General features: G+C 42.0%; 1 protein-coding gene across 1 annotated transcript in view; it reads left to right on the forward strand.

Annotated features, from left to right (window-relative positions):
* Positions 1-385: 385 nt before the first annotated feature.
* The window catches only part of pla2g4f.1 (phospholipase A2, group IVF, tandem duplicate 1), a 33,166-nt gene continuing 8,750 nt past the window's right edge, over positions 386-24,801 (forward strand). The window contains exons 1-10 of the mRNA XM_014154479.2: positions 386-482; positions 2,929-3,001; positions 3,201-3,337; positions 4,255-4,383; positions 4,473-4,513; positions 16,412-16,454; positions 18,134-18,188; positions 22,426-22,565; positions 22,670-22,777; positions 22,896-22,930. Coding sequence (XP_014009954.1) covers positions 474-482; positions 2,929-3,001; positions 3,201-3,337; positions 4,255-4,383; positions 4,473-4,513; positions 16,412-16,454; positions 18,134-18,188; positions 22,426-22,565; positions 22,670-22,777; positions 22,896-22,930 — 770 coding nt within the window. The 5' untranslated portion in view covers positions 386-473. The remainder of the gene's footprint in view (positions 483-2,928; positions 3,002-3,200; positions 3,338-4,254; positions 4,384-4,472; positions 4,514-16,411; positions 16,455-18,133; positions 18,189-22,425; positions 22,566-22,669; positions 22,778-22,895; positions 22,931-24,801) is intronic.

Here is a 24,801-nt window from a genome sequence, read left to right on the forward strand (position 1 = left end):
AACATACTGATGAGTTGCTGCTGATCAAAGTGTAATTTTGTCCAATTCAAGCACATACAATATATATAAAGGTGATCAGTTGATGTGTGGAAATGTGAAGAATATTCAGCAACTTGATTTGACCGACTTTTTCAGAACATGGAAGTGGTTTTGCGTCTGGCTTCAATTTAACAAAATTACGCTTTGATCAGCAGCTTCTCGTCAGAATGTTTGCTGTTGATAATAGTTATTTTTTCACCTTTATAAACCCTACATCTCAAAAGGACTGCTTTAGAGAAACCTTCCCCACATCCGCATTGACCTGCATGAAGTTTGACATGCTTGAGCCTGAAAAAAGAGGAACAGTGGGTCCTCCCATTTTGCCTCACGTATATAGTGTTTATACCTTCCACTCTGCAGGGAGAAGGATACCCAATAGCTGACAGGATCTTCAATTCTCTGCAAACCTACTGTAGGAGGAACATTAACTAACCATGTTGAAGGTACCTCTTTATTTTAAATATGTAGCTAGAATATTTATGCAACAGATCTTCTGAGAACTTGTGAGGACAGTGTAGGCCCAGGGTTACCCAATTAGTGGCCCGAGGGTAATTTTATTTGGCCACCCAAGTTGGGGCGGCAGGTAGCCTAGTGCTTAAAGCGTTGGGCCAGTAACCGAAAGGTTGCTAGATCGAATCCCTGAGCTGACAAGGTAAAAATCTGTTGTTCTGCCCCTGAACAAGGCAGTTAAACCCACTGTTCCTAGGCTTCATTGTAAATAATAATTTGTTCTTAACTGATTTGCCTAGTTAAATAAAAAATAATTCGAAAGTTTTATAAAAAAAAATATATATATATATATATATATATATATATATATATATCAAAAGTTTGGACACACCTACTCATTCAAGGGTTTTACTTTATTTTTTACTATTTTCTATGTTGTAGAATAATAGTGAAGACATCAAAACTATGAAATAACACATATGGAATTATGCAGTAAACAAAAACCTGTTCAAAAAAATCAAAATATATTTTTTGTTTGAGATTCTTCAAAGTAGCCACCCTTTGCCTTGATGACAGCTTTGCACACTCTTGGCATTCTCTCAACCAGCTTCATGAGGTAGTCACCTGGAATGCATTTCAATTAACAGGTGTACCTTGTTAAAAGTTAATTTGTGGAATTTCTTTCCTTCTTCATGTTCTGTGCATCTGTACATTCTTTACTTTACGCATAGAGAACAGGCCACTCAGGAGAATGGTGGTCATTAAATAAAGTTAGATCAAAGCTGAATCAATGTCTGCAAGATCCCATAATGATCACATTATTGTACAAAACAGAACCCAACATTTATGCATAGTAGTATACTGTAACACTGCCACATTTTTCTCTCATGTGGTCAACACTCAATAGCGTGCGCCACTAGGCAAAATACACAGGTAGGCTATTCTATCGTTTGTTAACACCATCTGCTCACAATCTGCTCACCATTCGAAACAACACTGTAGGTTACTTCGAAACAACACTGTAGGGTACTTCAAAACAACACTGTAGGCTACTTCAAAACAACACTGTAGTCTACTTTGAAACAACACTGTGGGGTACTTCGAAACAACATTGTAGACTACTTCGAAACATCACTGTAGGCTACTTCAAAACAACACTGTAGGCTACTTCAAAACAACACTGTAGTCTACTTTGAAACAACACTGTGGGGTACTTCGAAACAACACTGTAGGCTACTTCGAAACAACACTGTAGACTACTTCGTAACAATACTGTAGACTACTTCGTAACAACACTGTAGGCTACTTCGAAACAACACTGTAGGCTACTTCGAAACAACACTGTAGGCTACTTCGAAACAGCACTGTAGGCTACTTCGAAACAGCACTGTAGGCTACTTCGAAACAACACTGTAGGCTACTTTGAAACAACACTGTAGGCTACTTTGAAACAACACTGTAGGCTACTTCGAAACATCACTGTAGGCTACTTTGAAACAACACTGTAGGCTACTTTGAAACAACACTGTAGGCTACTTCGAAAAATCACTGTAGCCTACTTCGAAACAACACTGTAGGGGACTTTGAAACAACACTGTAGGCTACTTCGAAAAATCACTGTAGCCTACTTCGAAACAACACTGTAGGCTACTTTGAAACAACACTGTAGGCTACTTCGAAAAATCACTGTAGCCTACTTCGAAACAACACTGTAGGGGACTTTGAAACAACACTGTAGGGTGCTTCTCTATGCATAGAGAATATACACACGTGCAGAACGTGATCCCCACACGCCCAGAAGCTTTGGGAAGCTCCGGATCTTTTAGTCAGCGGATCCCCAAAAAGTTGGATCCGCATCCATGGTCTAAAATAAAAGTGTATGCTATGGTCATTTCTTATCAAGATTGGGGGTAAATAATCCCTGGGCTGTACACATTTGAAATGTGTAACTAAATCTTGTCAATCGAGGGGATTGAGTTATTTGTGCCAGAAGGGCATGGGCCGGAATCAGTGGGCAGAAATATGCGCGCTGAAGGCAGCGGCTCTAACCACTAGATTACCCCACGCAACAATTCAACAAAATGTTGACAGTTGATTCGTAACCTTAGGTTCGCTAGAAACATTAAGATATCCTCCGATGGCCCAAATCAGCTCATGAACTGAGTCAGGGAAACACAAACAGTAGCCTGTTATCAGTTTTCCCACTTTCAATTATGTGACAATGGATAGACCCGCTGGCCCGAATGACAACTGCCTCCGCATGGAGAGAAGAGACATGTGGGTTTCACAAAGCTCATTTGAATTTCCTGATGCGCAAGGGAAAAAAATTGCGACTTAAGAGATCCGATATCTGTACACCATTCAGCACATTTGTCCATAATATGTATGTAGTATGTGTTTGTATTTCTGTAACCATGATGTTTTTGCCTCCCCTATTAGAGAGAGGTTAAGACCTACCAGAGCCTGACAGTTACCGTACTCCGAGCAATAAACAACTGCTCTCATGATTATTGTGAGTCATATTGTTTTCAATATACCGTATGTATATACTTTTCATAGATTTCTAAATTCATTATCAGAGCAGACAATTATTTCAGTTGAAGATTATTTAATTTTTTTACAAAAAAAGTGAACTATCCTTTTAAGCATTTCATCTCTGATCTGTTTTTACACACAAAATAGTTTCTAAAGGTTGTGTTTTATTTTTGCAGGGTCTGAGTCCGACTGTTATGTTACTGTAGGTCTCCCCACAGCGTCTGCCAGGACCCACTGTACTAAGACTGTGCCCAACAGCAAGACCCCAGAGTGGAATGAGAGTTTCCAATTCAGGGTCCACAGTCACGTCAAGGTAAACCCCTTCATACAGTATGCCAATCACTAGGTAGATATACCTCATAGGGATATGGTGTCCCTAAAACATATGTATTTGCATATAGGTAGGTAGGGTGTAATGACAGTGTAGCTACACATTTTGGGTGTTCGGGCATGCTGGTAAGTCTCGTCCCTGGGAATCCCCGCCGCTACACACTTTAAGCAAACTACACAAACGCAGCGACGTACTGTCACGCCCTGACCGTAGAGATCCTTATTATTCTCTATGTTTGGTTAGGTCAGGGTGTAACTCGGGTGGGAAACTGTATGTTTTCTGTTTCTATGTTTTTGGGCCGAGTGTGGTTCCCAATCAGAGGCAGCTGTTTATCGTTGTCTCTGATTGGGAATCATACTTAGGCAGCCTGTTTTCTTCCTGTGTTTGTGGGACGTTGTTTTCTGTTTAGTATCTGTGCCTGACGGAACTGTGCGTTTTCACTTTTGTTATTTTGTTTGAGTGTGTTTATGAATAAAGAAATCATGAACACTTACCACGCTGCACCTTGGTCCACTTCAACTACCACTTACAACAAGCGTTACACGTACTTTGTGCAGCTCAAATAACACATTTTATTGTAACACCAATTGAATTTTAACACATAAAAAAATGCATTGTACCCGACTTTGCTTTCACAAACCCCTGAAAAGCTAGTTTGGATGCATTTTTTCCCCTTAAATATATTGAAAATAATAGGTTAACGTGTTATTTCACATGCCATGGAACAGATTAGAATTGCAAAAGGAATGTGTTATCTTGTGTGAAAATTCCGGTAAGTTCCAGAATGAGAGTTTATAGACTTACTAGTTTTGCATGTGTAAACAAACATATACTGTAAATCAAAAGACAGTACATCCAATCGTGATAAAATCGAGTAAGCGATGCCCTTGTCTTTCCAGAATATTGTGGAGTTGAAGGTGTACGATGAGGACAGTTTCACTGGCGATGACCTGTGCTCCATCATAGTGTTTGACATCAATAACCTCACCCCTGGGAAGAAGGAGACCAAGACCTTCATCTGTGAACCGGTAGGACTATTCTAGCGCTAAGGAACATAACTAGAATATGTAATTAATGAATCACATCCTTAGTGTCCTATGCCTCCTCTCTATTTCAGACCAAAGATGAATTGTGGGTTGAGTTTGAGTTGCTGGAGAGGTGAGTGTCAACTTTGACATCCATGCCATTGTGGAAGCGCTATCAAAGCAGAAGATGTTGAAATGTTTTGTTGTAACAACCCTTACAAAAAAGCACATGTGAAATAGCTGTTTTCACATGTTGAGCTTAAATTTCACCTGTGGAATTGCAAGTTCACATGTGAAAAACAATCTCATTTGCAGTTTCATATGTGAAAAACTTTCAAATGTGATTGTTTCTCCACATGTGAAAGTAAAAATAAAATGTACAGTTTCACATCTAAGAAAGCATTTATTCATTTAGCAGACACTCTTATCCACAGCAATTAGGGTGAAGTGTCTTGCTGAAGAGCACATCAACAGATTTTTCACTTAGTTGGCTCAGGGATTCGAACCAGCAACTTGTAGGATATTGGCCCAAAGCTCTTAACCTCTAGGTTACCTGCCACTCTTAACCACTAGTTTACCTGCCGATCTTAACCGCTGGGCTACCGCCGCTCTTAACCGCTAGGCCAGTGGTGTGCCTCCAAACAATTCTAAAAGTATTTTCAGGTGTTCTACCTAGGGCTGTTGTAGTGACCATATTGCCACCGCACCGGGTGGTCAGGAGTCATGAAGGCAGTCAAATTCCATATGACCGTTTAGTCACTGTAATTAGGTTACTCCAAGCTCTGATGCTGCTGGTCATTAGTAGCCTACCAAGCTTGCTAACTGCCTGGTACTCAGCACTCTATTGTCCCTCTAATCACTCTGACATCAACAGCTACTCCCTAAGTTTGTTTTACTCACTGTTTTAGCACACTCTGCCAACCCGCATGTCTTAGCCGTGTCTGAATCCTGACTTAGGAAAACCACCTAAAACCCTGAAATCTCCATCCCTAACTATAACATTTTCCGGCAAGACAGAACTGCCAAAGGGGGCGGTGTTGCAATCTACTGCAAAGATAGCCTGCAGAGTTCTGTATTACTATCCAAGTCTGTACCCAAACAATTCGAGCTTCTACCTCTAAAAATTCACCTTTCCAGAAACAAGTCTCTCACTGTTGCCGCTTGCTATAGACCACCCTCTGCCCCCAGCTGTGCCCTCGACACCATATGTGAATTGATTGCCCCCCATCTATCGTCTGAGCTAGTGCTACTAGGTGACCTAAACAGGGACATGCTTAACACCCCGGCATCCTACAATCTAAGCTTGATGCCCTCAATCTCACACAAATGATCAATGAACCTACCAGGTACAACCCCAAATCCGTAAACACGGGCACCCTCATAGATATCATCCTAACTAACTCGCCCTCCAAACACACCTCTGCTGTTTTCAATCAAGATCTCAGCGATCACTGCCTCATTGCCTTATTCAGTAATGGGTCTGCGACCAAACGACCACCCCTCATCACTGTCAAACGCTCCCTAAAAAACTTCTGCAAGCAGGCCTTTCTAATCGACCTGGCTGGAGTATCCTGGAATGACATTGACCTCATCCCGTCAGTAGATGATGCCTGGTTATTCTTTAAAAGTGCCTTCCTCACCATCTTAAATAAGCATGCCCCATTCATAAAATGTAGAACTAGGAATAGATATAGTCCTTGGTTCACTCCAGACCTGTCTGCCCTTGACCAGCACAAAAACATCCTGTGGCGTTCTGCATTAGCATCGAATAGCCCCCGTGATATGCAACTTTTCAGGGAAGTTAGGAACAAATATACACAGGCAGTTAGGAAAGCTAAGTCTAGCTTTTTCAAACAGAAATTTGCATCTTGTTTTACAAACTCAAAAAAGTTCTGGGACACTGTAAAGTCCATGGAGAATAAGAGCACCTCCTCCCAGCTGCCTACTGCTCTGAGGCTAGGAAACATTGTTACCACCGATAAATCCACTATAATTGAGAATTTCAATAAGCATTTCTCTACGGCTGGCCATGCTTTCCACCTGGCTACCCCTACCCCGGTCAACTGCCCGGCACCCTCCACAGCAACCCGCCAAAGCCCCCACCATTTCTCCTTCACCAAAATCCAGATAGCTGATGTTCTGAAAGAGCTGCAAAATCTGGACCCCTACAAATCAGCCGGGCTAGACAATCTGGACCCTCTCTTTCTAAAATGATCTGCTGAAATTGTTGCAACCCCTATTACTAGCCTGTTCAACCTCTCTTTCGTATCGTCTGAGATTCCCAAAGATTGGAAAGCTGCCACGGTCATCCCCCTCTTCAAAGGGGGTGACACTCTAGACCCAAACTGCTACAGACCTATAGCTATCCTACCCTGTCTTTCTAAGGTCTTCGAAAGCCAAGTTAACAAACAGATTACCGACCATTTCAAATCCCACTGTACCTTCTCCGCTATGCAATCCGGTTTCAGAGCTGGTTATGGGTTTACCTCAGCCACGCTCAAGGTCCTAAAAAACATAACCTCCATCGATAAGAGACATTACTGTGCAGCCGTATTCATCGACCTGGTCAAGGCTTTCGACTCTGTCAATCACCACATTCTTATTGGCAGACTCGAGAGCCTTGGTTTCTCAAATGATTGCCTCACCTGGTTTACCAACTACTTTTTATCATAAATCTGCAGTAAAGTTTCAACCGGAGAAATCCTTTGTCTTCAGAAATGCAATGGAACTGAGCTACCTCTCACGTGAGCGCGCATGGCTGAGGCTCATGCCCTGCTGGCAGTCCTCTCACTCAATGAGCTCTTATTCTCCCCCACTTCACAGTAGATGCCTCAAACAAGGTTCTAAAGACTGTTGACATCTAGTGGAAGCCTTAGGAAGTGCAAAATTACCCCACAGACACTGTAGTTTGGATAGGCAATCACTTGAAAAACTACAAACCACTTCCTGGTTGGATTTGTTCTCAGGTTTTTGCCTGCCATATGAGTTCTGTTATACTCACAGACATCATTCAAACAGTTTTAGAAACTTCAGAGTGTTTTCTATCCAAATGCATATATTAGCTTCTGGGCATGAGTAGCATGCAGTTTACTCTGGGCACGTCAGTCATCCAAGCTACTCAATACTGCCACCATCCATAAGAAGTTAAATGCAAGTGAAACTAAATGCATGCTATTCAATCGATCACTGCCCGCACCTGCACGCCCGTCCAGCATGGACGGCTCTGACTTAGTATAGATGGACAACTACAAATACCTAGGTGTCTGGTTAGACTGTAAACTCTCCTTCCAGACTCACATTAAGCATCTCCAATCCAAAATTAAATCTAGAATCGGCTTCCTATATCGCCAGAAAGCATCCTTCACACATGCTGCCAAACATACCCTCGTAAAACTGACCATCCTACCGATCCTCGACTTCGGCGATGTCATCTATAAAATAGCCTCCAACACTCTACACAACAAATTGGTTGGAGTCTATCACAGTGCCATCCGTTTTGTCACCAAAGCCCCATACACTACCCACCGCTGCGACCTGTACGCTCTCGTTGGTTGGCCCTCGCTTCATACTCGTCGCCAAACCCACTGGCTACAGGTTATCTACAAGTCTCTGCTAGGTCAAGCCCCGCCTTATCTCAGCTCACTGGTCACCATAGCAGCACCCACTCGTAGCATGCGCTCCAGCAGGTATATCTCACTGGTCACCCCCAAAGCCACTGGTCGCCTTTCCTTCGAGTTCTCTGTTGCCAATGACTGGAACGAACTGCATATATATCTCCCTCACTAGCTTCAAGCATCAGCTGTCAGAGCAGCTCACAGATCACTGCACCTGTACATAGCCCATCTATCTACCTCATCCCCATACTGTATTTATTTATTTATCTTGCTCCTTTGCACCCCAGTATCTTTACTTGCACATTAATCTTCTGCACATCTACCATTCCAGTGTTTAATTGCTATATTGTAATTACTTCGCCACCATGGCCTATTTATTGCCTTAACTCCCTTATCTTACCTCATTTGCACTCACTGTATATAGACTTTTTGTTTTCGTTTTTTCTACTGTATTATTGACTATGTTTTGTTTATTTCATGTGTAACTCTGTGTTGTTGTATGTGTCGAATTGCTATGCTTTATCTTGGCCAGGTCGCAGGTGCAAATTAGAACTTGTTCTCAACTAGCTTACCTGGTTAAATAAAAAAAATAAAAAATAAAATCAATGCAAATGTAATCGAAAATCTAACCAAACACTTCATGAGAGCCCATGAGCTCATGTTGCGCAACATTTCAATAGGCTATGCAATTGTGCGATAAAACTGAGTGATGGCCTTTATTAAAAAGAGGAGGATCCCATCAGCTTTCTATAGGCTAGGCCTACTAAACTCAGCAAAAAAAGAAACGTCCTCTCACTGTCAACTGCGTTTATTTTCATCAAACTTAACGTGTAAATATTTGTATGAACATAACAAGATAACAAGACTGAACAAGTTCCACAGACATGTGACTAACAGAAATTGAATAATGTGTCCCTGAACAAATGGGGGGTCAAAATCTAAAATAACTGTTAAGGGGTGTACTGGAGGCGAAGTCAGGTGCAGGAGGGCAGAGTGTAGTAACAGGCACACTTTTGATTCCGTTCCAAAAACCACATAACATCAAACAATTACACACAAAGACATGATGGGGAACAGAGGACTAAATACATGTAGATTGATTGGGGAATGAAAACCAGGTGTGTATGGAACAAGACAAAACAAATGAGAAATGGAGTGGCGATGGCTAGAAAGCCGGTGACGACAATCACCGAACGCCGCCCGAACAAGGAGAGGAGCCGACTTCGGCGGAAGTCGTGACAGTAACAGTCAGTATCTGGTGTGGCCAACAGCTGCATTAAGTACTGCAGTGCATCTCCTCCTCATGGACTGCACCATGTTTGCGAGTTCTTGCTGTGAGATGTTACCCCACTCTTCCACCAAGGCACCTGCAAGTTCCCGGACATTTCTGGGGGGAATGGCCCTAGCCCTCACCCTCCGATCCAACAGGTCCCAGACGTGCTCAATGGGATTGAGATCCGGGCTCTTCGCTGGCCATGGCAGAACACTGACATTCATGTCTTGCAGGAAATCACACACAGAACGAGCAGTATGGCTGGTGGCATTGTCATGCTGGAGGGTTATGTTAGGATGAGCCTGCAGGAAGGGTACCACATGAGGGAGGAGGATGTCTTCCCTGTAACGCACAGCATTGAGATTGCCTGCAATGACAACAAGCTCAGTCCGATGATGCTGTGACACACCGCCCCAGACTATGACGGACCCTCCACCTCCAAATCGATCCCGCTCCAGAGTACAGGCCTCGGTTCATTCCTTCGACGATAAACGCGAATCCCACCATCACCCCTGGTGAGACAAAACCGCGACTCGTCAGTGAAGAGCACTTTTTGCCAGTCCTGTCTGGTCCAGTGACGGTGGGTTTGTGCCCATAGGCGACGTTGTTGCTGGTGATGTCTGGTGAGGACCTGCCTTACAACAGGCCTACAAACCCTCAGTACAGCCTCTCTCAGCTTATTGCAGACAGTCGGAGCACTAATGGAGGGATTGTGCGCTCCTGGTGTAACTCGGGCAGTTGTTGTTGCCATACTGTACCTGTCCCACAGGTGTGATGTTCGGATGTGCTTGATCCTGTGCAGATATTGGTACACGTGGTCTGCCACTGTGAGGAGGATCAGCTGTCCGTCCTGTCTCCCTGTAGCGCTGTTTTAGGCGTCTCACAGTACGGACATTGCAATTTATTGCCCTGGCCACATCTGCAGTCCTCATGCCTCATTTCAGCATGCCTAAGGCACGTTCACACAGATGAGCAGGGACCCTCATCTTTCTTTTGTTGTTTTTCAGAGTCAATAGAAAGGCCTCTTTAGTGTCCTAAGTTTTCATAACTGTGACCTTAATTGCCTACCGTCTGTAAGCTGTTAGTGTCTTAACGACCGTTCCACTGGTGCATGTTGATTAATAGTTTATGGTTCATTGAACAAGCACGGGTTTAAACCCTTTACAATGAAGATCTGTGAAGTTATTTGGATTTTTACTAATTATCTTTGAAAGACAGGGTCCTGAAAAAGAGACGTTTCTTTTTTTGCTAAGTTTATATTTATTTCTCAACTTTCCTAATTTAAAGCACTTTGCTTATATTTACAACAGGAGTATAGCCTACCTGGCTGGCATGAAAATGAACCACGGGAACAGCGTCCTCCATTCACTATTTAAGTTCATCGATTACATGTATTTGTTCCTGCTGCCCCTGTTTCGATACAGGTGCATGCTAATGGTCCATTCTAAATAAATAAATATTCACACATATATTATTTAGTATATGTAAAAACAACATTAAATCAAGAATAGTCTGATGGGTGACAATATTAGCCTATCACTGGTGAATTTTATAGTATCACTTGTGAATGATGCCCAGAATAAGAAACAATGCCTTTTTTTTGCGACTTTTTCTAATCATAGTCGCACACCTCATGTAGCCTAGCCCATAGGCCTATATGTTTTGATAAGTTTGTATCACAACTAAAGTGGCCAAATAAATTAAGCGCATTATCTGTTTTACAAGGGGTGTAGAGCCTAACTGGGAAACATAAACAGCGCCTGAGTTTCAAGTTTGGGGAAAATAATTTACACCATAAAAATGCACCTTTATAATTAAAGCATTACATGCATAATTGCATTTATGTTCACTTTTGATAATGGTGTTTTCTGCTAATGGAATATTCGGCTGATTGCCTACTACCATGTGCGCATTCCTACGCTTACAATGTGGAGAAATATCCAAATAGCTTCTAGTGGTTATATTCATTTGGGATCTATCGCATCCCACAACTGTCCCAGACTGTGTTTGGAATATTTATTTATTGCACAGAATAGAATAGGCTGACTTTTGTACTATGGGAGATAGTAGATTGACATAGGCTAGTGCTGTTGCTGTTCGTTAGGCCTACTCATCTTCTTGGCTGATGAAACGTGAATGTGGACAGTTCTTCCAATATCTTCATTATGTACCTCAGAATTGGATGAGGACGCCCACAGTTGCGTTCCCGATGTGTCTGTCTTCACGTGTAACCTGTCAGAAAGACCCGATCACATGATGGAGAGCCATGTGAGTGAGAGGTGATTCTGAGCGGGCACCTCTCAGGGAGAAGGGCACAACCGCCACTGGCCGCAAAAGGCATGGATTATTTTAGGGTGCACTATGGCCACACAAAGGGGATGCCACCGTGAAATTCTAGGCATTATCAAGTGCTTGTCAAATTGTGAATGAGTGACTGTTGAAACGTGTACAGCCTGCGCCAAAAAAAACTGAGCTCATGCCTTTCAAGTGACTTTTTTCAAATCATCATTAGAGTTGCATCATGCAGCCTTACAATGTAATAAATATCAAAACATATAGCCCAACGTTTGTAGAGCAAACATCTATTTCTTTGTTAACGACTCCACATAGCCGCATGTGCACACTCCCTCAAATCGTTTGGAGAAAATATCCTTTCTATTTTATTTAGCTTTGTTCAATTGCATTCTTCATACTATAAAATAATGCCACGGAATTCTAAGCAAATCTTGTCTGCTATATGAACTAGTGCAGCCCACAGCCATTTGGTGTAGCCAGATCAGGACCTAACATAGTATGCTTTTCTGCCTTCCCTGTAGCTCAGTTGCTAGAGCCTGGTGTTTGCAACGCCAGGATTGTGGGTTCGATTCCCACGGGGGACTAGCACGGGGGAAAAAAAAGAAAAAAAAATGTATGAAATGAAATGTATGCATTCACTACTGTGAGTCGCTCTGGATAAGAGTGTCTACTAAAATGTAAAATGATGAAATAGGCTACATTTTCTTCATATCGTGCTTCTTTAGACCTGTCTAAAGTAAATAATGGATTTATTGTGACGTGTAGGCTATATTACATTCATTTATTAGAATTGTTCAAATGTAGATATTCATCAGTGGCAGTGGAAGCCAGGAGATGCTAAATGTGTTTATGTTAATCAATGGTCAATTACCATGAGACCAACAGTTATTTGTGTGACAATCACCGGCTGACAATATTTTGTGACTGCCACAGCCCTAGTTCCAGCGCAAACTGTCATAAACAAATCTCACAAATATCTCCTAGAGACTATCTAATATACGCAACATTGACATTATCCCACGCCTGGTTAGCCACTATTGGCTTAAAAAGTCAATTCATTTCCAGTAATATTGTCCCTCTGTCCGTGTGGTGCCACGTTTGTTTATCACTCCCATGTGTAACCAGTGGATGTGATAATCTTCTTCTGGGTTGACAGAAATACTTTCTCCAAAACCTATAAATTAAATGTAAATTGTAAAGTAGGCTTTCCTGTCAGAAGTATATCATGTGTAAGTACAGTATATCATTTGTATCTACTATTTGTTATTTGCAAACTTTGCCATGAGCAGCTGCAGTACAGAACCATCTCTAGACCGGCATATTGCACATTCCTCACTTGCTAGACGCTCAATTAAAGGGCCAGATGCGCAATTAAAGGGGAAATACAGTAAAAAATCTTCCAGACCAATTTTTTTTAAAATGTGATTTAGGCATTGACATGTTGCATTGACAACATCCAATGTCATTGTTTCTCTATGAACAATTGTAATTTTAAGAGTGAAAAGTAAAACTGAGAACATCATTTGGGAAAATATGAAATAGAATTTGCGTGAAAATTATTTTACCAGGTATATTGACAGAAAATACTACAACACTACTACTGCACTACTTTCTCTTGTACATTATGGACCTGAAGAAGAGTTTCAGGTGAGAGGAGAAAGATGTGCCTATTTGAAAGCTAGAAAGAAATGACTAGCTCGTCACGTTTCATTTTTTTAAAAGGAGCTCTCTTTTTAAGACCCCTGAGCAAGGCTACCTGTCTCCAATGTTTGTAAACAAAGTAAATGTAAACAAGCGCTGTGTAGCCTAAAAGCATTGTTAAAACGAATTATGATGTCATGGATGGTCAGTCCTTGCATCCATAGCGTAGTCGAGGGGTCCCCAATTACAGTTGAAGTCAGAAGTTTACATACACCTTAGCCAAATACATTTAAACTCAGTTATTCACAATTCCTGACATTTAATCCTAGTAAAAATTCCCTGTCTTTGGTCAGTTAGGATCACCACTTTATTTTAAGAATGTGAAATGTCAGAATAATAGTAGAGAGAATGATTTATTTCAGCTTTGATTTCTTTCATCACATTCCCAGTGGGTCATAAGTTTACATATACTCAATTATTATTTGGTAGCAATGCCTTTAAATTGTTTAACTTGGGTCAAACGTTTCGGGTAGCCTTCCACAAGCTTCCCACAATAAGTTGGGTGAATTTTGGCCCATTCCTCCTGACAGAGCTGGTGTAACTGAGTCAGGTTCGTAGGCCTCCTTGCTCGCGCACACTTTTTCAGTTCTGACCACAAATTTTCTATAGGATTGAGGTCAGGGCTTTGTGATGGCCACTCCAATACCTTGACTTTGTTGTCCTTAAGCCATTTTGCCACAACTTTGGAAGTATGCTTGGGGTCATTGTCCATTTGGAAGACCCATTGCGACCAAGCTTTAACTTCCTGACTGATGTCTTGAGATGTTGCTTCAATATATCCACATAATTTTCCTGCCTCATGATGCCATCTATTTTGTGAAGTGCACCAGTCCCTCCTGAAGCAAAGCACCCCCACAACATGATGCTGCCATCCCGTGCTTCACAGTTGGGATGGTGTTCTTATGGCGGTTTTGGAACAGTGGCTTCTTCCTTGCTGAGAGGCCTTTCAGGTTATGTCGATATAGGACTCTTTTACTGTGGATATACAGTGAGGGAAAAAAGTATTTGATTCCCTGCTGATTTTGTACGTTTGCCCACTGACAAAGAAATGATCAGTCTATAATTGCAATGGTAGGTTTATTTGAACAGTGAGAGACAGAATAACAACAAAAAAATCCAGAAAAACTCATGTCAAAAATGTTATAAATTGATTTGCATTTAATGAGGGAAATAAGTATTTGACACCCTCTCTGGCTCCCAGGTGTCTTTTATACAGGTAACGAGCTGAGATTAGGAGCACACTCTTAAAGGGAGTGCTCCTAATCTCAGCTTGTTACCTGTATAAAAGACACCTGTCTACAAAAGCAATCAATCAGATTCCAAACTCTCCACCATGGCCAAGACCAAAGAGCTCTCCAAGGATGTCAGGGACAAGATTGTAGACCTACACAAGGCTGGAATGGGCTACAAGACCATCGCCAAGCAGCTCGGTGAGAAGGTGACAACAGCTGGTGCGATTATTCGCAAATGGAAGAAACACAAAATAACTGTCAATCTCCCTCGGCCTGGGGCTCCATGCAAGATCTCCCCTCGTGGAGTTGCAATGATCATGAGAACGGTGAGGAATCAGCCCAGAACTGCACGGGAGGATCTTGTCAATGATCTCAAGGCAGCTGGGAACATAGTCACCAAGAAAACAATTGGTAACACACTACTCCGTGAAGGACTGAAATCCTGCAGTGCCCGCAAGGTCCCCCTGCTCAAGAAAGCACATATACATGCCCGTCTGAAGTTTGCCAATGACCATCTGAATGATTCAGAGGACAACTGGGTGAAAGTGTTGCCAAACGTCAGCCTCGAAACCTTAATGACTTGGAGAAGATGTGCAAAGAGGAGTGGGACAAAATCCCTCCTGAGATGTGTGCAAACCTGGTGGCCAACTACAAGAAACATCTGACCTCTGTGATTGCCAACAAGGGTTTTGCCACCAAGTACTAAGTCATGTTTTGCAGAGGGGTCAAATACTTATTTCCCTCATTAAAATGCAAATCAATTTATAACATTTTTGACATGCGTTTTTCTGGATTTTTTGGTTGTTATTCTGTCTCTCACTGTTCAAATAAACCTACCATTAAAATTATAGACTGATCATTTCTTTGTCAGTGGGCAAACGTACAAAATCAGCAGGGGATCAAATACTTTTTTCCCTCACTGTAGATACTTTTGTACCTGTTTCCTCCAGCATTGGAAATTGCTCCCAAGGATGAAGCAGACTTGTGGAGGTCTACAATTTTTTTTCTGAGATCTTGGCTGAGTTCTTTTGATTTTCCCATGATGTCAAGCAAAGAGGCACTGAGTTTGAAGGTAGGCCTTGAAATACATCCACAGGTACACCTCCAATTGACTCAAATGATGTCAATTAGCCTCTCAGAAGCTTGAAAAGCCATGCCATCATTTTCTGGAATTTTCCAAGCTGTTTAAAGGCACAGTCAACTTAGTGTATGTAAACTTCTGACCCACTGGAATTGTGATACAGTGAATTGTAAGTGAAATAATCTGTCTGTAAACAATTGGTGGAAAAATTACTTGCGTCATGCACAATGCAGATGTCCTAACCGACTTGCCAAAACTATAGTTTGTTAACAAGAAATTTGTGGAGTGGTTGAAAAACGAGTTTTAATGAATCCAACCTAAGTGTATGTAAACTTCCGACTTCAACTGTACATTCAGCCGTGGCCCAATTTTTCCTTGAGCTGATGGTCACGGGGATGGAACATAGTCATAAATAATTTGTACAGAATCATTTTTAAAAACGGAATAATTTCAAACTTTAATTACATTGGGATACAAACAGATATGCCTCTCTATTACTTTGGAACAGATTTCATAAAATAAAATCACGCAATTTAATTTCCTGGTGATTTTACGGTCTTTTATGTCCGACAACAAAAATGAATACAAAACAAATAAAATCACCCGTGTGCCGAATTTGGACAGCGGGCTGCCTATTGGGTAACCCTGTAGTCTATGGATTTGAGAGTGGTTGCAATTCTCCAGCCCCATCCCTCAGCTTTTTACCGAAACTGGAGGGGAGAACACTTTGTTAATGTTTCAATTAAGGATTGCTGCTTTAAACACCTTTTTTTGTAAGGGAACTACTTCCATGACTGAAAAAAAAGTTTGTGTTTCTTGTGTTCCCTGTTTGCAGTAAAGAGCCTGCTGGCGAGTATCTCTCTAATGGTGTACTAGTGGTAAGGGCATTCATTTGGTTTGCTGATCATTCTAAGGCAAAGTCAACATCACAAGGATGGTCAGAGATGGATAATGATGAGGTCAATAATGACAGGACATAGCATTGTGCTATGAGAACCAACAAATTATTCACACCCCTTTTTCCACATTTTGTGTTACAGCCTGAATTTAAAATGGATTAAATTGAGATTTTGTGCCACTGATCTACACACTATATCCCACAATGCCCCACAATTTTGACAAATTAATAAAAAATGAAAAGCTGAAATGTCTTGAGTCAAGCTTAACAAGTCACATAATAAGTTGCATGGACTCACTCTATGTGCAATAAAGGTAGTCAATATGGTTATATACCCCACACATGCAATTATCTTTAAGGTCTTTCAGTCAAGTAGTGAATTTCAAGTGCAGATTCAACCACAAAGTCCAGGGAGGTTTTCTAATGCGTCGCAAAGAAGGGCACCTATTGATAGATGGGTAAAACATTTGAAAAAAGCAGACAATAAATATCAGTTGGAGCATGGTGAAGTTATTAATTATGCTTTGGATGGTGAATCAACACACCCAGTCACTACAAATTTACAGGCATCCTTCCTAACTCAGTTGCCAGAGAGTAAGGAAACCATGCAGGGATTTCATCATGAGGCCAATGGTGATTATAAAACAGTTTAATGGCTGTGATAGAAGAAAACTAAGGATGAATCAACAACATTTTAGTTACTCCACAATACTAACTTAAATGACAGAGTGAAAAGAATACAGTGTACATAATACAACTATTCCTAAACCTACACCCTGTTTGCAATAATGCACTAAAGTGTGGCAAATAAATTAACTTTTTGTCCTGAATACAAAGCATTATGTTTGGTCAAACACATCACAACACATTCATATTTTCAAGCATGTTATGGATATACTTGTCATCAGCAAGGACTAGAGAGTTTTTTGGGGGCATAAAAAGAAACAGAATAGAGCTGACCACAGGGAAAATCCTAGAGGAAACCAAGTACTGTCTGCTTTCCAACAGACACTGGGAGACAAATTCACCTTTCAGCAGGACAAAAACTTTAAACTCAAGGCCAAATATACAGTACACTGGTGTTGCTTGAATGTTCCTGGATTTGCTTGAATGTGGCCTAGTTACAGTTTTGACTTAAGTCGGCTTGAAAATCTATGGCAAGACTTGAAAATGGCTGTCTAGCAATAATCAGCAACCAACTTGACAGAGCTTGAAGAGGTTAAAAAATAATAATAGGCAAATATTGTACAATCCAGGTGTGCAAAGCTCTTAGAGACTTTCCCAAAAAGACTCACAGCTGTAATTACTGCCAAAAGTGATTCTAACATGTATTGACTCAGGGACTTCAACACTTATTTAAACAAGATATATTAGTGTTTTATTTTTTCATATACCTTTAAAAATGTTGTAATTTTTCTTCCACTTTGACATTACAGAGTATTTGGTGTAGATCGTAAAAAACAAAAACAAAAAGACAATTACATTTATTTTAATCCCAATTTGTAACACAACAAAATGTGGAATAAGTTAAGGGGTGTGAATACCATCTGAAGGAACTGTATGTGTAATGTAATGCTGTACAAAATTAAGGCAAATAATTCACACCCACGAACAGAAGGCAATTCTATATGCTGATTATTGTAGTATACTTTGTCCTAGGCCTCCCCATTCTCTACTCTGGATGTGAATGTAGAAAAGCTGATGACCACTGCCAGTGAGTATCATTCAAATTATTATCTACTGTATCAGGTCTGCTTATTTCTCCAGGTGCCTGTTGAACATAGTTTGGCCTTTACTTGACTCATAAAATGTTTGCAAAATTAAAGAAGAAAGTTCTATCAGTCTAAAGACTGCCCCTGCTGCAAAGTTGCTTGCAATGTCCTCATTACATATTTTTCTTCGCATATCTTTTAAAAATATTTTCCTAAACCTCAACTTCTAAATACTCTCCTGCAACCCGCCTCACCCAATGTGGCGTGGATCTGTTTTTTTTCTAAAGTATTTCTATTTACTTCGGATCTGGAATCCCTCAACTGAAGCTAGCCAGCTAACTACCTACCAGCTATCAGTCAGCAAACCATTGCTAGCGGTCATCAGCTAACCTTGAGCTCGGAAAGCTCTCGCCAGTTCGAACAACGTGACTCAAACCAGAGCATAACGGACCTATTATTATTAAAAAATGTTCCCCATATCCCCGGATTCCTACCGCAAACTCTGAACATTTTCATCTGGATCTTCGCAACTAGCTAACCGCAATCCCGCGCTTCCATCCCGGCGCAAGCACCAATTAGCCTGAAGCTAGCCCGGACAGGGCTCCTGTGCTACCACCGAAACCCACTCCTGGGCTACAATATCCGGACCCCTTCTACTGCCGGTACGGGGCATGGAACCCTGCCGATCCTCACCGACTGAAATACCGACATAATCTGCCCGAGGATTCCAACAGGCCCCTCAGGCGCGACGTCCGCTGAAGGCCCATTCTGCTAACCGCGGCCTACTAGCTACCTAGAGCTACTTGGAACCCTACTAATTCCATAACTGGTCTATCGACGTCACCGCACAAAGAGGCAAAAACAGACTTCCCCAATCGCGGACCCATATACACTCTGTTCCGATCGTGCTAGACGGCCCCGATCGCGATGTCCCCCAAAGGCTAACTTGCTAGCCCCGGTCTGTTAACTGCTAGCTTGCTTGTCCCGGTCTGCTAACTGCTAGCCTCGGTCTGCCAACTGCTTGCTTGCTAACCCGGTCTGCCAACTGCTTGCTTGCTAACCCAGTCTGCTAACTGCTAGCTTGTTTAGCCCCGGCCTACTAACTGTTAGCTTGTTAGCATCGGCCTGCTAACTGTCTGAATCGCCGTGTCCCCAGTCAGCCCAAGCACTCACTGGACCCATATGTTCCCTTGGCTACGCATGTGTCACGTCCTGACCAGTTTTAGGGATTATTTGTAACTGTAGTTTGGTCAGGACGTCGCAGAGGGTATTTGTTTTATGTGGTCCGGGGGTTATGTGTAGCGTAGAGGGGTGTTATATTTATGTGTTCCGGGGTTTGGGTGTATGTTCTGGTTTTTGGTTGTCTAGGGTTTTTCTGGTTTGTGTATTTCTTTGTTGTCTGTGTGGCTCTCGATCAGGAACAGCTGTACTTCGTTGTTCCTGATTGAGAGTCATATATTAGGAGCTTGTTTTCACCTGGGGTTTTGTGGTTAGTTGATTTTGCACTGCTAGTTGTCATTGCCTGCAAAACTGTCTCCAGTCGTGTTTTCTGCATTTCTTGTTTTTTTCCGTGTTCAACGTATTTAATAAATATGATGTTGAGCACGCAACCCGCTGCGTATTGGTCCGACAGTGATTTCTCTTTATCTTCAGACGACGAAGAATGTGACAGCATGCCTCTCTCTAATATCAATATGCCTCGTTCATTACTGTCCTGGTTAGTGATTACTGTCTTATTTCACTGTAGAGCCTCTAGCCCTGCTCAATATGCCTTAACCAACCATGTTGTTCCACCTCCAACATATGCGATGACATCACCTGGTTTAAACGTCTCCAGAGACTATATCTCTCTCATCATTACTCAATGCCTAGGTTTACCTCCAATATACTCTCCTCCTACCTTACCTTTGTCTGTACACTATGCCTTGAATCTATGCTATCGTGCCCAGAAACCTGCTCCTTTTACACTCTGTTCCGAACGTGCTAGACGGCCAGTTCGTATAGCCTTTAGCCGTACCCTTATCCTACTTCTCCTCTGTTCCTCTGGTGATGTGGAGGTTAATCCAGGTCCTGCAGTGCCTAGCTCCACTCCCACTCCCCAGGTGCTCTCATCTGTTGACTTCTGTAACCGTAAAATGCCTTGGTTTCATGCATGTTAACATTATAAGCTTACTCCCTAAGTTTGTTTTACTCACTGCTTTAGCACACTCTGCCAACCCGGATGTCTTAGCCGTGTCTGAATCCTGACTTAGGAAAACCACCAAAAACCCTGAAATCTCCATTGCTAACTATAACATTTTCCGGCAAGATAGAACTGCCAAAGGGGGCGGTGTTGCAATCTACTGCAAAGATAGCCTGCAGAGTTCTGTATTACTATCCAAGTCTGTACCCAAACAATTTGAGCTTCTACTTCTAAAAATTCACCTTTCCAGAAACAAGTCTCTCACTGTTGCCGCTTGCTATAGACCTCTCTCTGCCCCCAGCTGTGCCCTCGACACCATATGTGAATTGATTGCCCCCCATCTATCTTCTGAGCTCGTGCTACTAGGTGACCTAAACTGGGACATGCTTAACACCCTGGCCATCCTACAATCTAAGCTTGATGCCCTCAATCTCACACAAATGATCAATGAACCTACCAGGTACAACCCCAAAACCGTAAACACGGGCACCCTCATAGATGTCATCCTAACTAACTCGCCCTCCAAATACACCTCTGCTGTTTTCAATCAAGATCTCAGCGATCACTGCCTCATTGCCTGCATCCGTAATGGGTCTGCGACCAAACGACCACCCATCATCACTTTCAAACGCTTCCTAAAACACTTCTGCGAGCAAGCCTTTCTAATCGACCTGGCCGGGGTATCCTGGAATGACATTGACCTCATCCCGCCAGTAGATGATGCCTGGCTATTCTTTAAAAGTGCCTTCCTCACCATCTCAAATAAGTATGCCCCATTCAAAAAATGTTGCACTAGGAATAGATATAGTCCTTGGTTCACTCCAGACCTGTCTGCCCTTGACCAGCACAAAAACATCCTGTGGCGTTCTGCATTAGCATCGAATAGCCCCCGTGATATGCAACTTTTCAGGGAAGTTAGGAAGAAATATACACAGGCAGTTAGAAAAGCTACGGCTAGCTTTTTCAAACAGAAATTTGCATCCTGTGATACTAACTCAAAAAAGTTCTGGGACACTGTAAAGTCCATGGAGAATTAGAGCACCTCCTCTCAGCTGCCCACTGCTCTGAGGCTAGGAAACACTGTTACCGCCAATAAATCCACTATAATTGAGAATTTCAATAAGCATTTCTCTACAGCTGGCCATGCTTTCCACCTGGCTACCCCTAACCCGATCGACTGCCCGGCACCCTCCACAGCAACCCGCCAAAGCTCCCACCATTTCTCCTTCACCCAAATCCAGATAGCTGATGTTCTGAAAGAGCTGCAAAATCTGGACCCATACAAATTAGCCCGGCTAGACAATCTGGACCCTCTCTTTCTAAAATTATCTGCCGAAATTGTTGCAACCCCTATTACTAGCCTGTTCAACCTCTCTTTCGTATCATCTGAGATTCCAAAGATTGGAAACCCACCATTGCGACCTGTACGCTCTTGTTGGTTGTCTCTCGCTTCATACTCGTCGCCAAACCCACCGGCTACAGGTTATCTACAAGTCTCTGCTAGGTAAAGCCCCGCCTTATCTCAGCTCACCGGTCACCATAGCAGCACCCACTCGTAGCACCCACTCGACTTTTTGTTTTCTTTTGTTCTACTGTATTATTGACTGTATGTTTTGTTTATTCCATGTGTAACTCTGTGTTGTACGTGTTGAATTGCTATGCTTTATCTTGGCCAGGTCGCAGTTGCAAATGAGAACTTGTTCTCAACTAGCCTACCTGGTTAAATAAAGGTGAAATAAAAATAAATAAATAAAATGAGTCATCAGTTTCTGGTTTAAACTAGTTTTGTCTGTTTAGTGTGAGGACATGCCTGGGGGATGTCTACTCTGTTACTACCATTTGCATTCTTCCTAAACCAGTTGCTCCCCTCTGTCTAGTCCTATCTAGTAGAGTGATCATAAGGGGCCACTTATTCTCTAAATACCTCCCAATGTATGTATGTATTGTCTGTCTATCTGTCTGTCTGTCTGTCTGTGTGAGCATAATCAGACCGGTCTACACAGGATATTCATAGATCACTGAACTGAGCAACCACATCTATGTTGTTATTGTTCTAGTGGAGCAGAATGTGGTCCTGAAAATGCGTGGGGCCTTTCCAGAAGAGCATAAGATTCTTGCTCCTGAGAAAACATCCAACCTGACCAAAACTCTGCGCTACTACATCAACAGAGACCTGGAGACAGAGCTTTGCATGAGGGTGCGGTTAACTTATCCTTCACTTGTCCAATATCTTCCCCATCTTTATACAAGTTCCATATCATTTTTTTGTAAATTCCACAATCATGTGATTTGTATCCCCAGGATAAAATGGGTGAGGTAGAAGATCCAAATGTCACTGGCTTGTCTACTGTTCCACTCCTGCACCTTCCAGCCAGTAATGATTTCAAAGTATCCTTACCTGTGGGAGAGGTATGGTATACCTAATTTAAGTCTTTGCACCCTTCTAGTGTGTGCATAAAGTGCCAAAGAAAGCTTATTGATGAACGATGCTTATAAAGCCCATATGATTGACACTGCCCCTTCACAGGACATGGTGGATCTACATTTGAGAACAGAGGACTGGTAAAGTGCTTTCCTTTTTACGAAACAAACCATCAGTATTTGAAGAGTTTCTTTCCAAAACGCTATATATCCATTTTCAGAAATATTAAAATAGCTTGTATTGTTTTTTCACTATCTAATCATGGCATGGCATTGTTCAATGACAAGCATGTATTTGTTTAAAATCTTTCACTTGACAGTTTCATTTCAGAGAGACAAATATTCATGTTTTTTTGTCAAATGCTATATATCTGCCTCAGTTACAGAGAAATAAGTAGTACAGCTATGGCCGGTTGTGATACAGCCCTGGATCGAACCAGGGTCTGTAGCGACGCCTCTAGCACTGCAATGCTGTGCCTTAGACCGCTGCGCCACTTGGGAGTATATATAGACGGCACCAGTCAAAAGTTTGGACACAGCTACTCATTCAACGGTTTTTCTCTATTTTTACTATTTTCTACATTGTAGAATAATAGTAAAGACATCAAAACTAAGAAATAACACATATAGAATCATGTAGTAACCAAAAAAGTGTTACAAAAATCCAAATATATTTTATGTTTGAGAATCTTCAAAGAAGCTACCCTTTGCCTTGACGACAGCTTTGCACACTCTTGACATCTGTCAACCAGCTTCATGAGGAAGTCACCTGGAATTTATTTCAATTACCAGGTGTGCCTTGTTAAAAGTTCATTTCTGGAATTTCTTTCCTTCTTAATGTGTTTGAGCCAATCAGTTGTGTTGTGACAAGGTAGGGCCGATATACAGAAGATAGCCCTATTTGGTAAAAGACCAAGTCCTTATTATGGCAAGAACAGCTCAAATAAGCAAAGAGAAATTACAGTCCATCATAACTTTAAGACATGAAGGTCAATCAATCTGGAACGGGGGGCCAGCACAGAAAGAAATGTATGAATGTATGAAATGAAATGAATGCATTCACTACTGTAAGTCGCTCTGGATAAGAGCGTCTGCTAAATGACTAAAATGTAAATGTAAGAACTTTGAACGTTTCTTCAAGTGCAATTGCCAGTTTCATCAAGCGCTATGATGAAACTGGCTCTCGTGAGGACCGCCACAGGAAAGGAAGACCCAGAGTTACATCTGCTGCAGACAATAAGTTCATTGGAGTTACCAGCCTCAGAAATTGCAGACCAAAAAAATGCTTCACAGAGTTCAAGTAACAGACATTTCTCAACATCAACTGTTCAGAGGAGACTGCATGAATCAGGCCTTCATGGTCGAATTGCTGCAAAGAAACCACTACTAAAGGACACCAATAAGAAGAAGAGACTTGCTTGGGCCAAGAAACACAAGCAAAATATTAGACCGGTGGAAATTTGTCCTTTGGTCTGATGAGTCCAAATTTGAGAATTTTGGTTCTAACCGCTGTGTCATTGTGAGACACAGAGTAGGTGAACGGATGATCTCCGCATGTGTGGTTCCCACCATGAAGCATGGAGGAGGAGGTGTGATGGTGTGGGGGTGCATTGCTGGTGACACTGTCAGTGATTTGTTTAGAATTCAAGGCACACTTAACCAGCATGGCTACCACAGCATTCTGCAGCAATATGCCATCCCATCTGGTTTGTGCTTAGTGGGACTATCATTTGTTTTTCAACAGGGCAATGACCCAAAACACACCTCCAGGCTGTGTAAAGGCTATTTGACAAAGAAGGAGAGTGATGGAGTGCTGCATCAGATGACCTGGCCTCCACAATCACCTCACCTCAACCCAATTGAGATGGTTTGGGATGAGTTGGACCACAGAGTGAAGGAGAAGCAACCAACAAGTGCTCAGCATATATGGGAACTCCTTCAAGACTGTAGGAAACCATTCCAGGTGAAGCTGGTTGAGAGAATGCCAAGAGTATGCAAGCTGTCATCAAGGC

Source organism: Salmo salar, chromosome ssa18, assembly GCF_905237065.1.
Source record: "Salmo salar chromosome ssa18, Ssal_v3.1, whole genome shotgun sequence".
Lineage (NCBI taxonomy): Eukaryota > Metazoa > Chordata > Actinopteri > Salmoniformes > Salmonidae > Salmo > Salmo salar.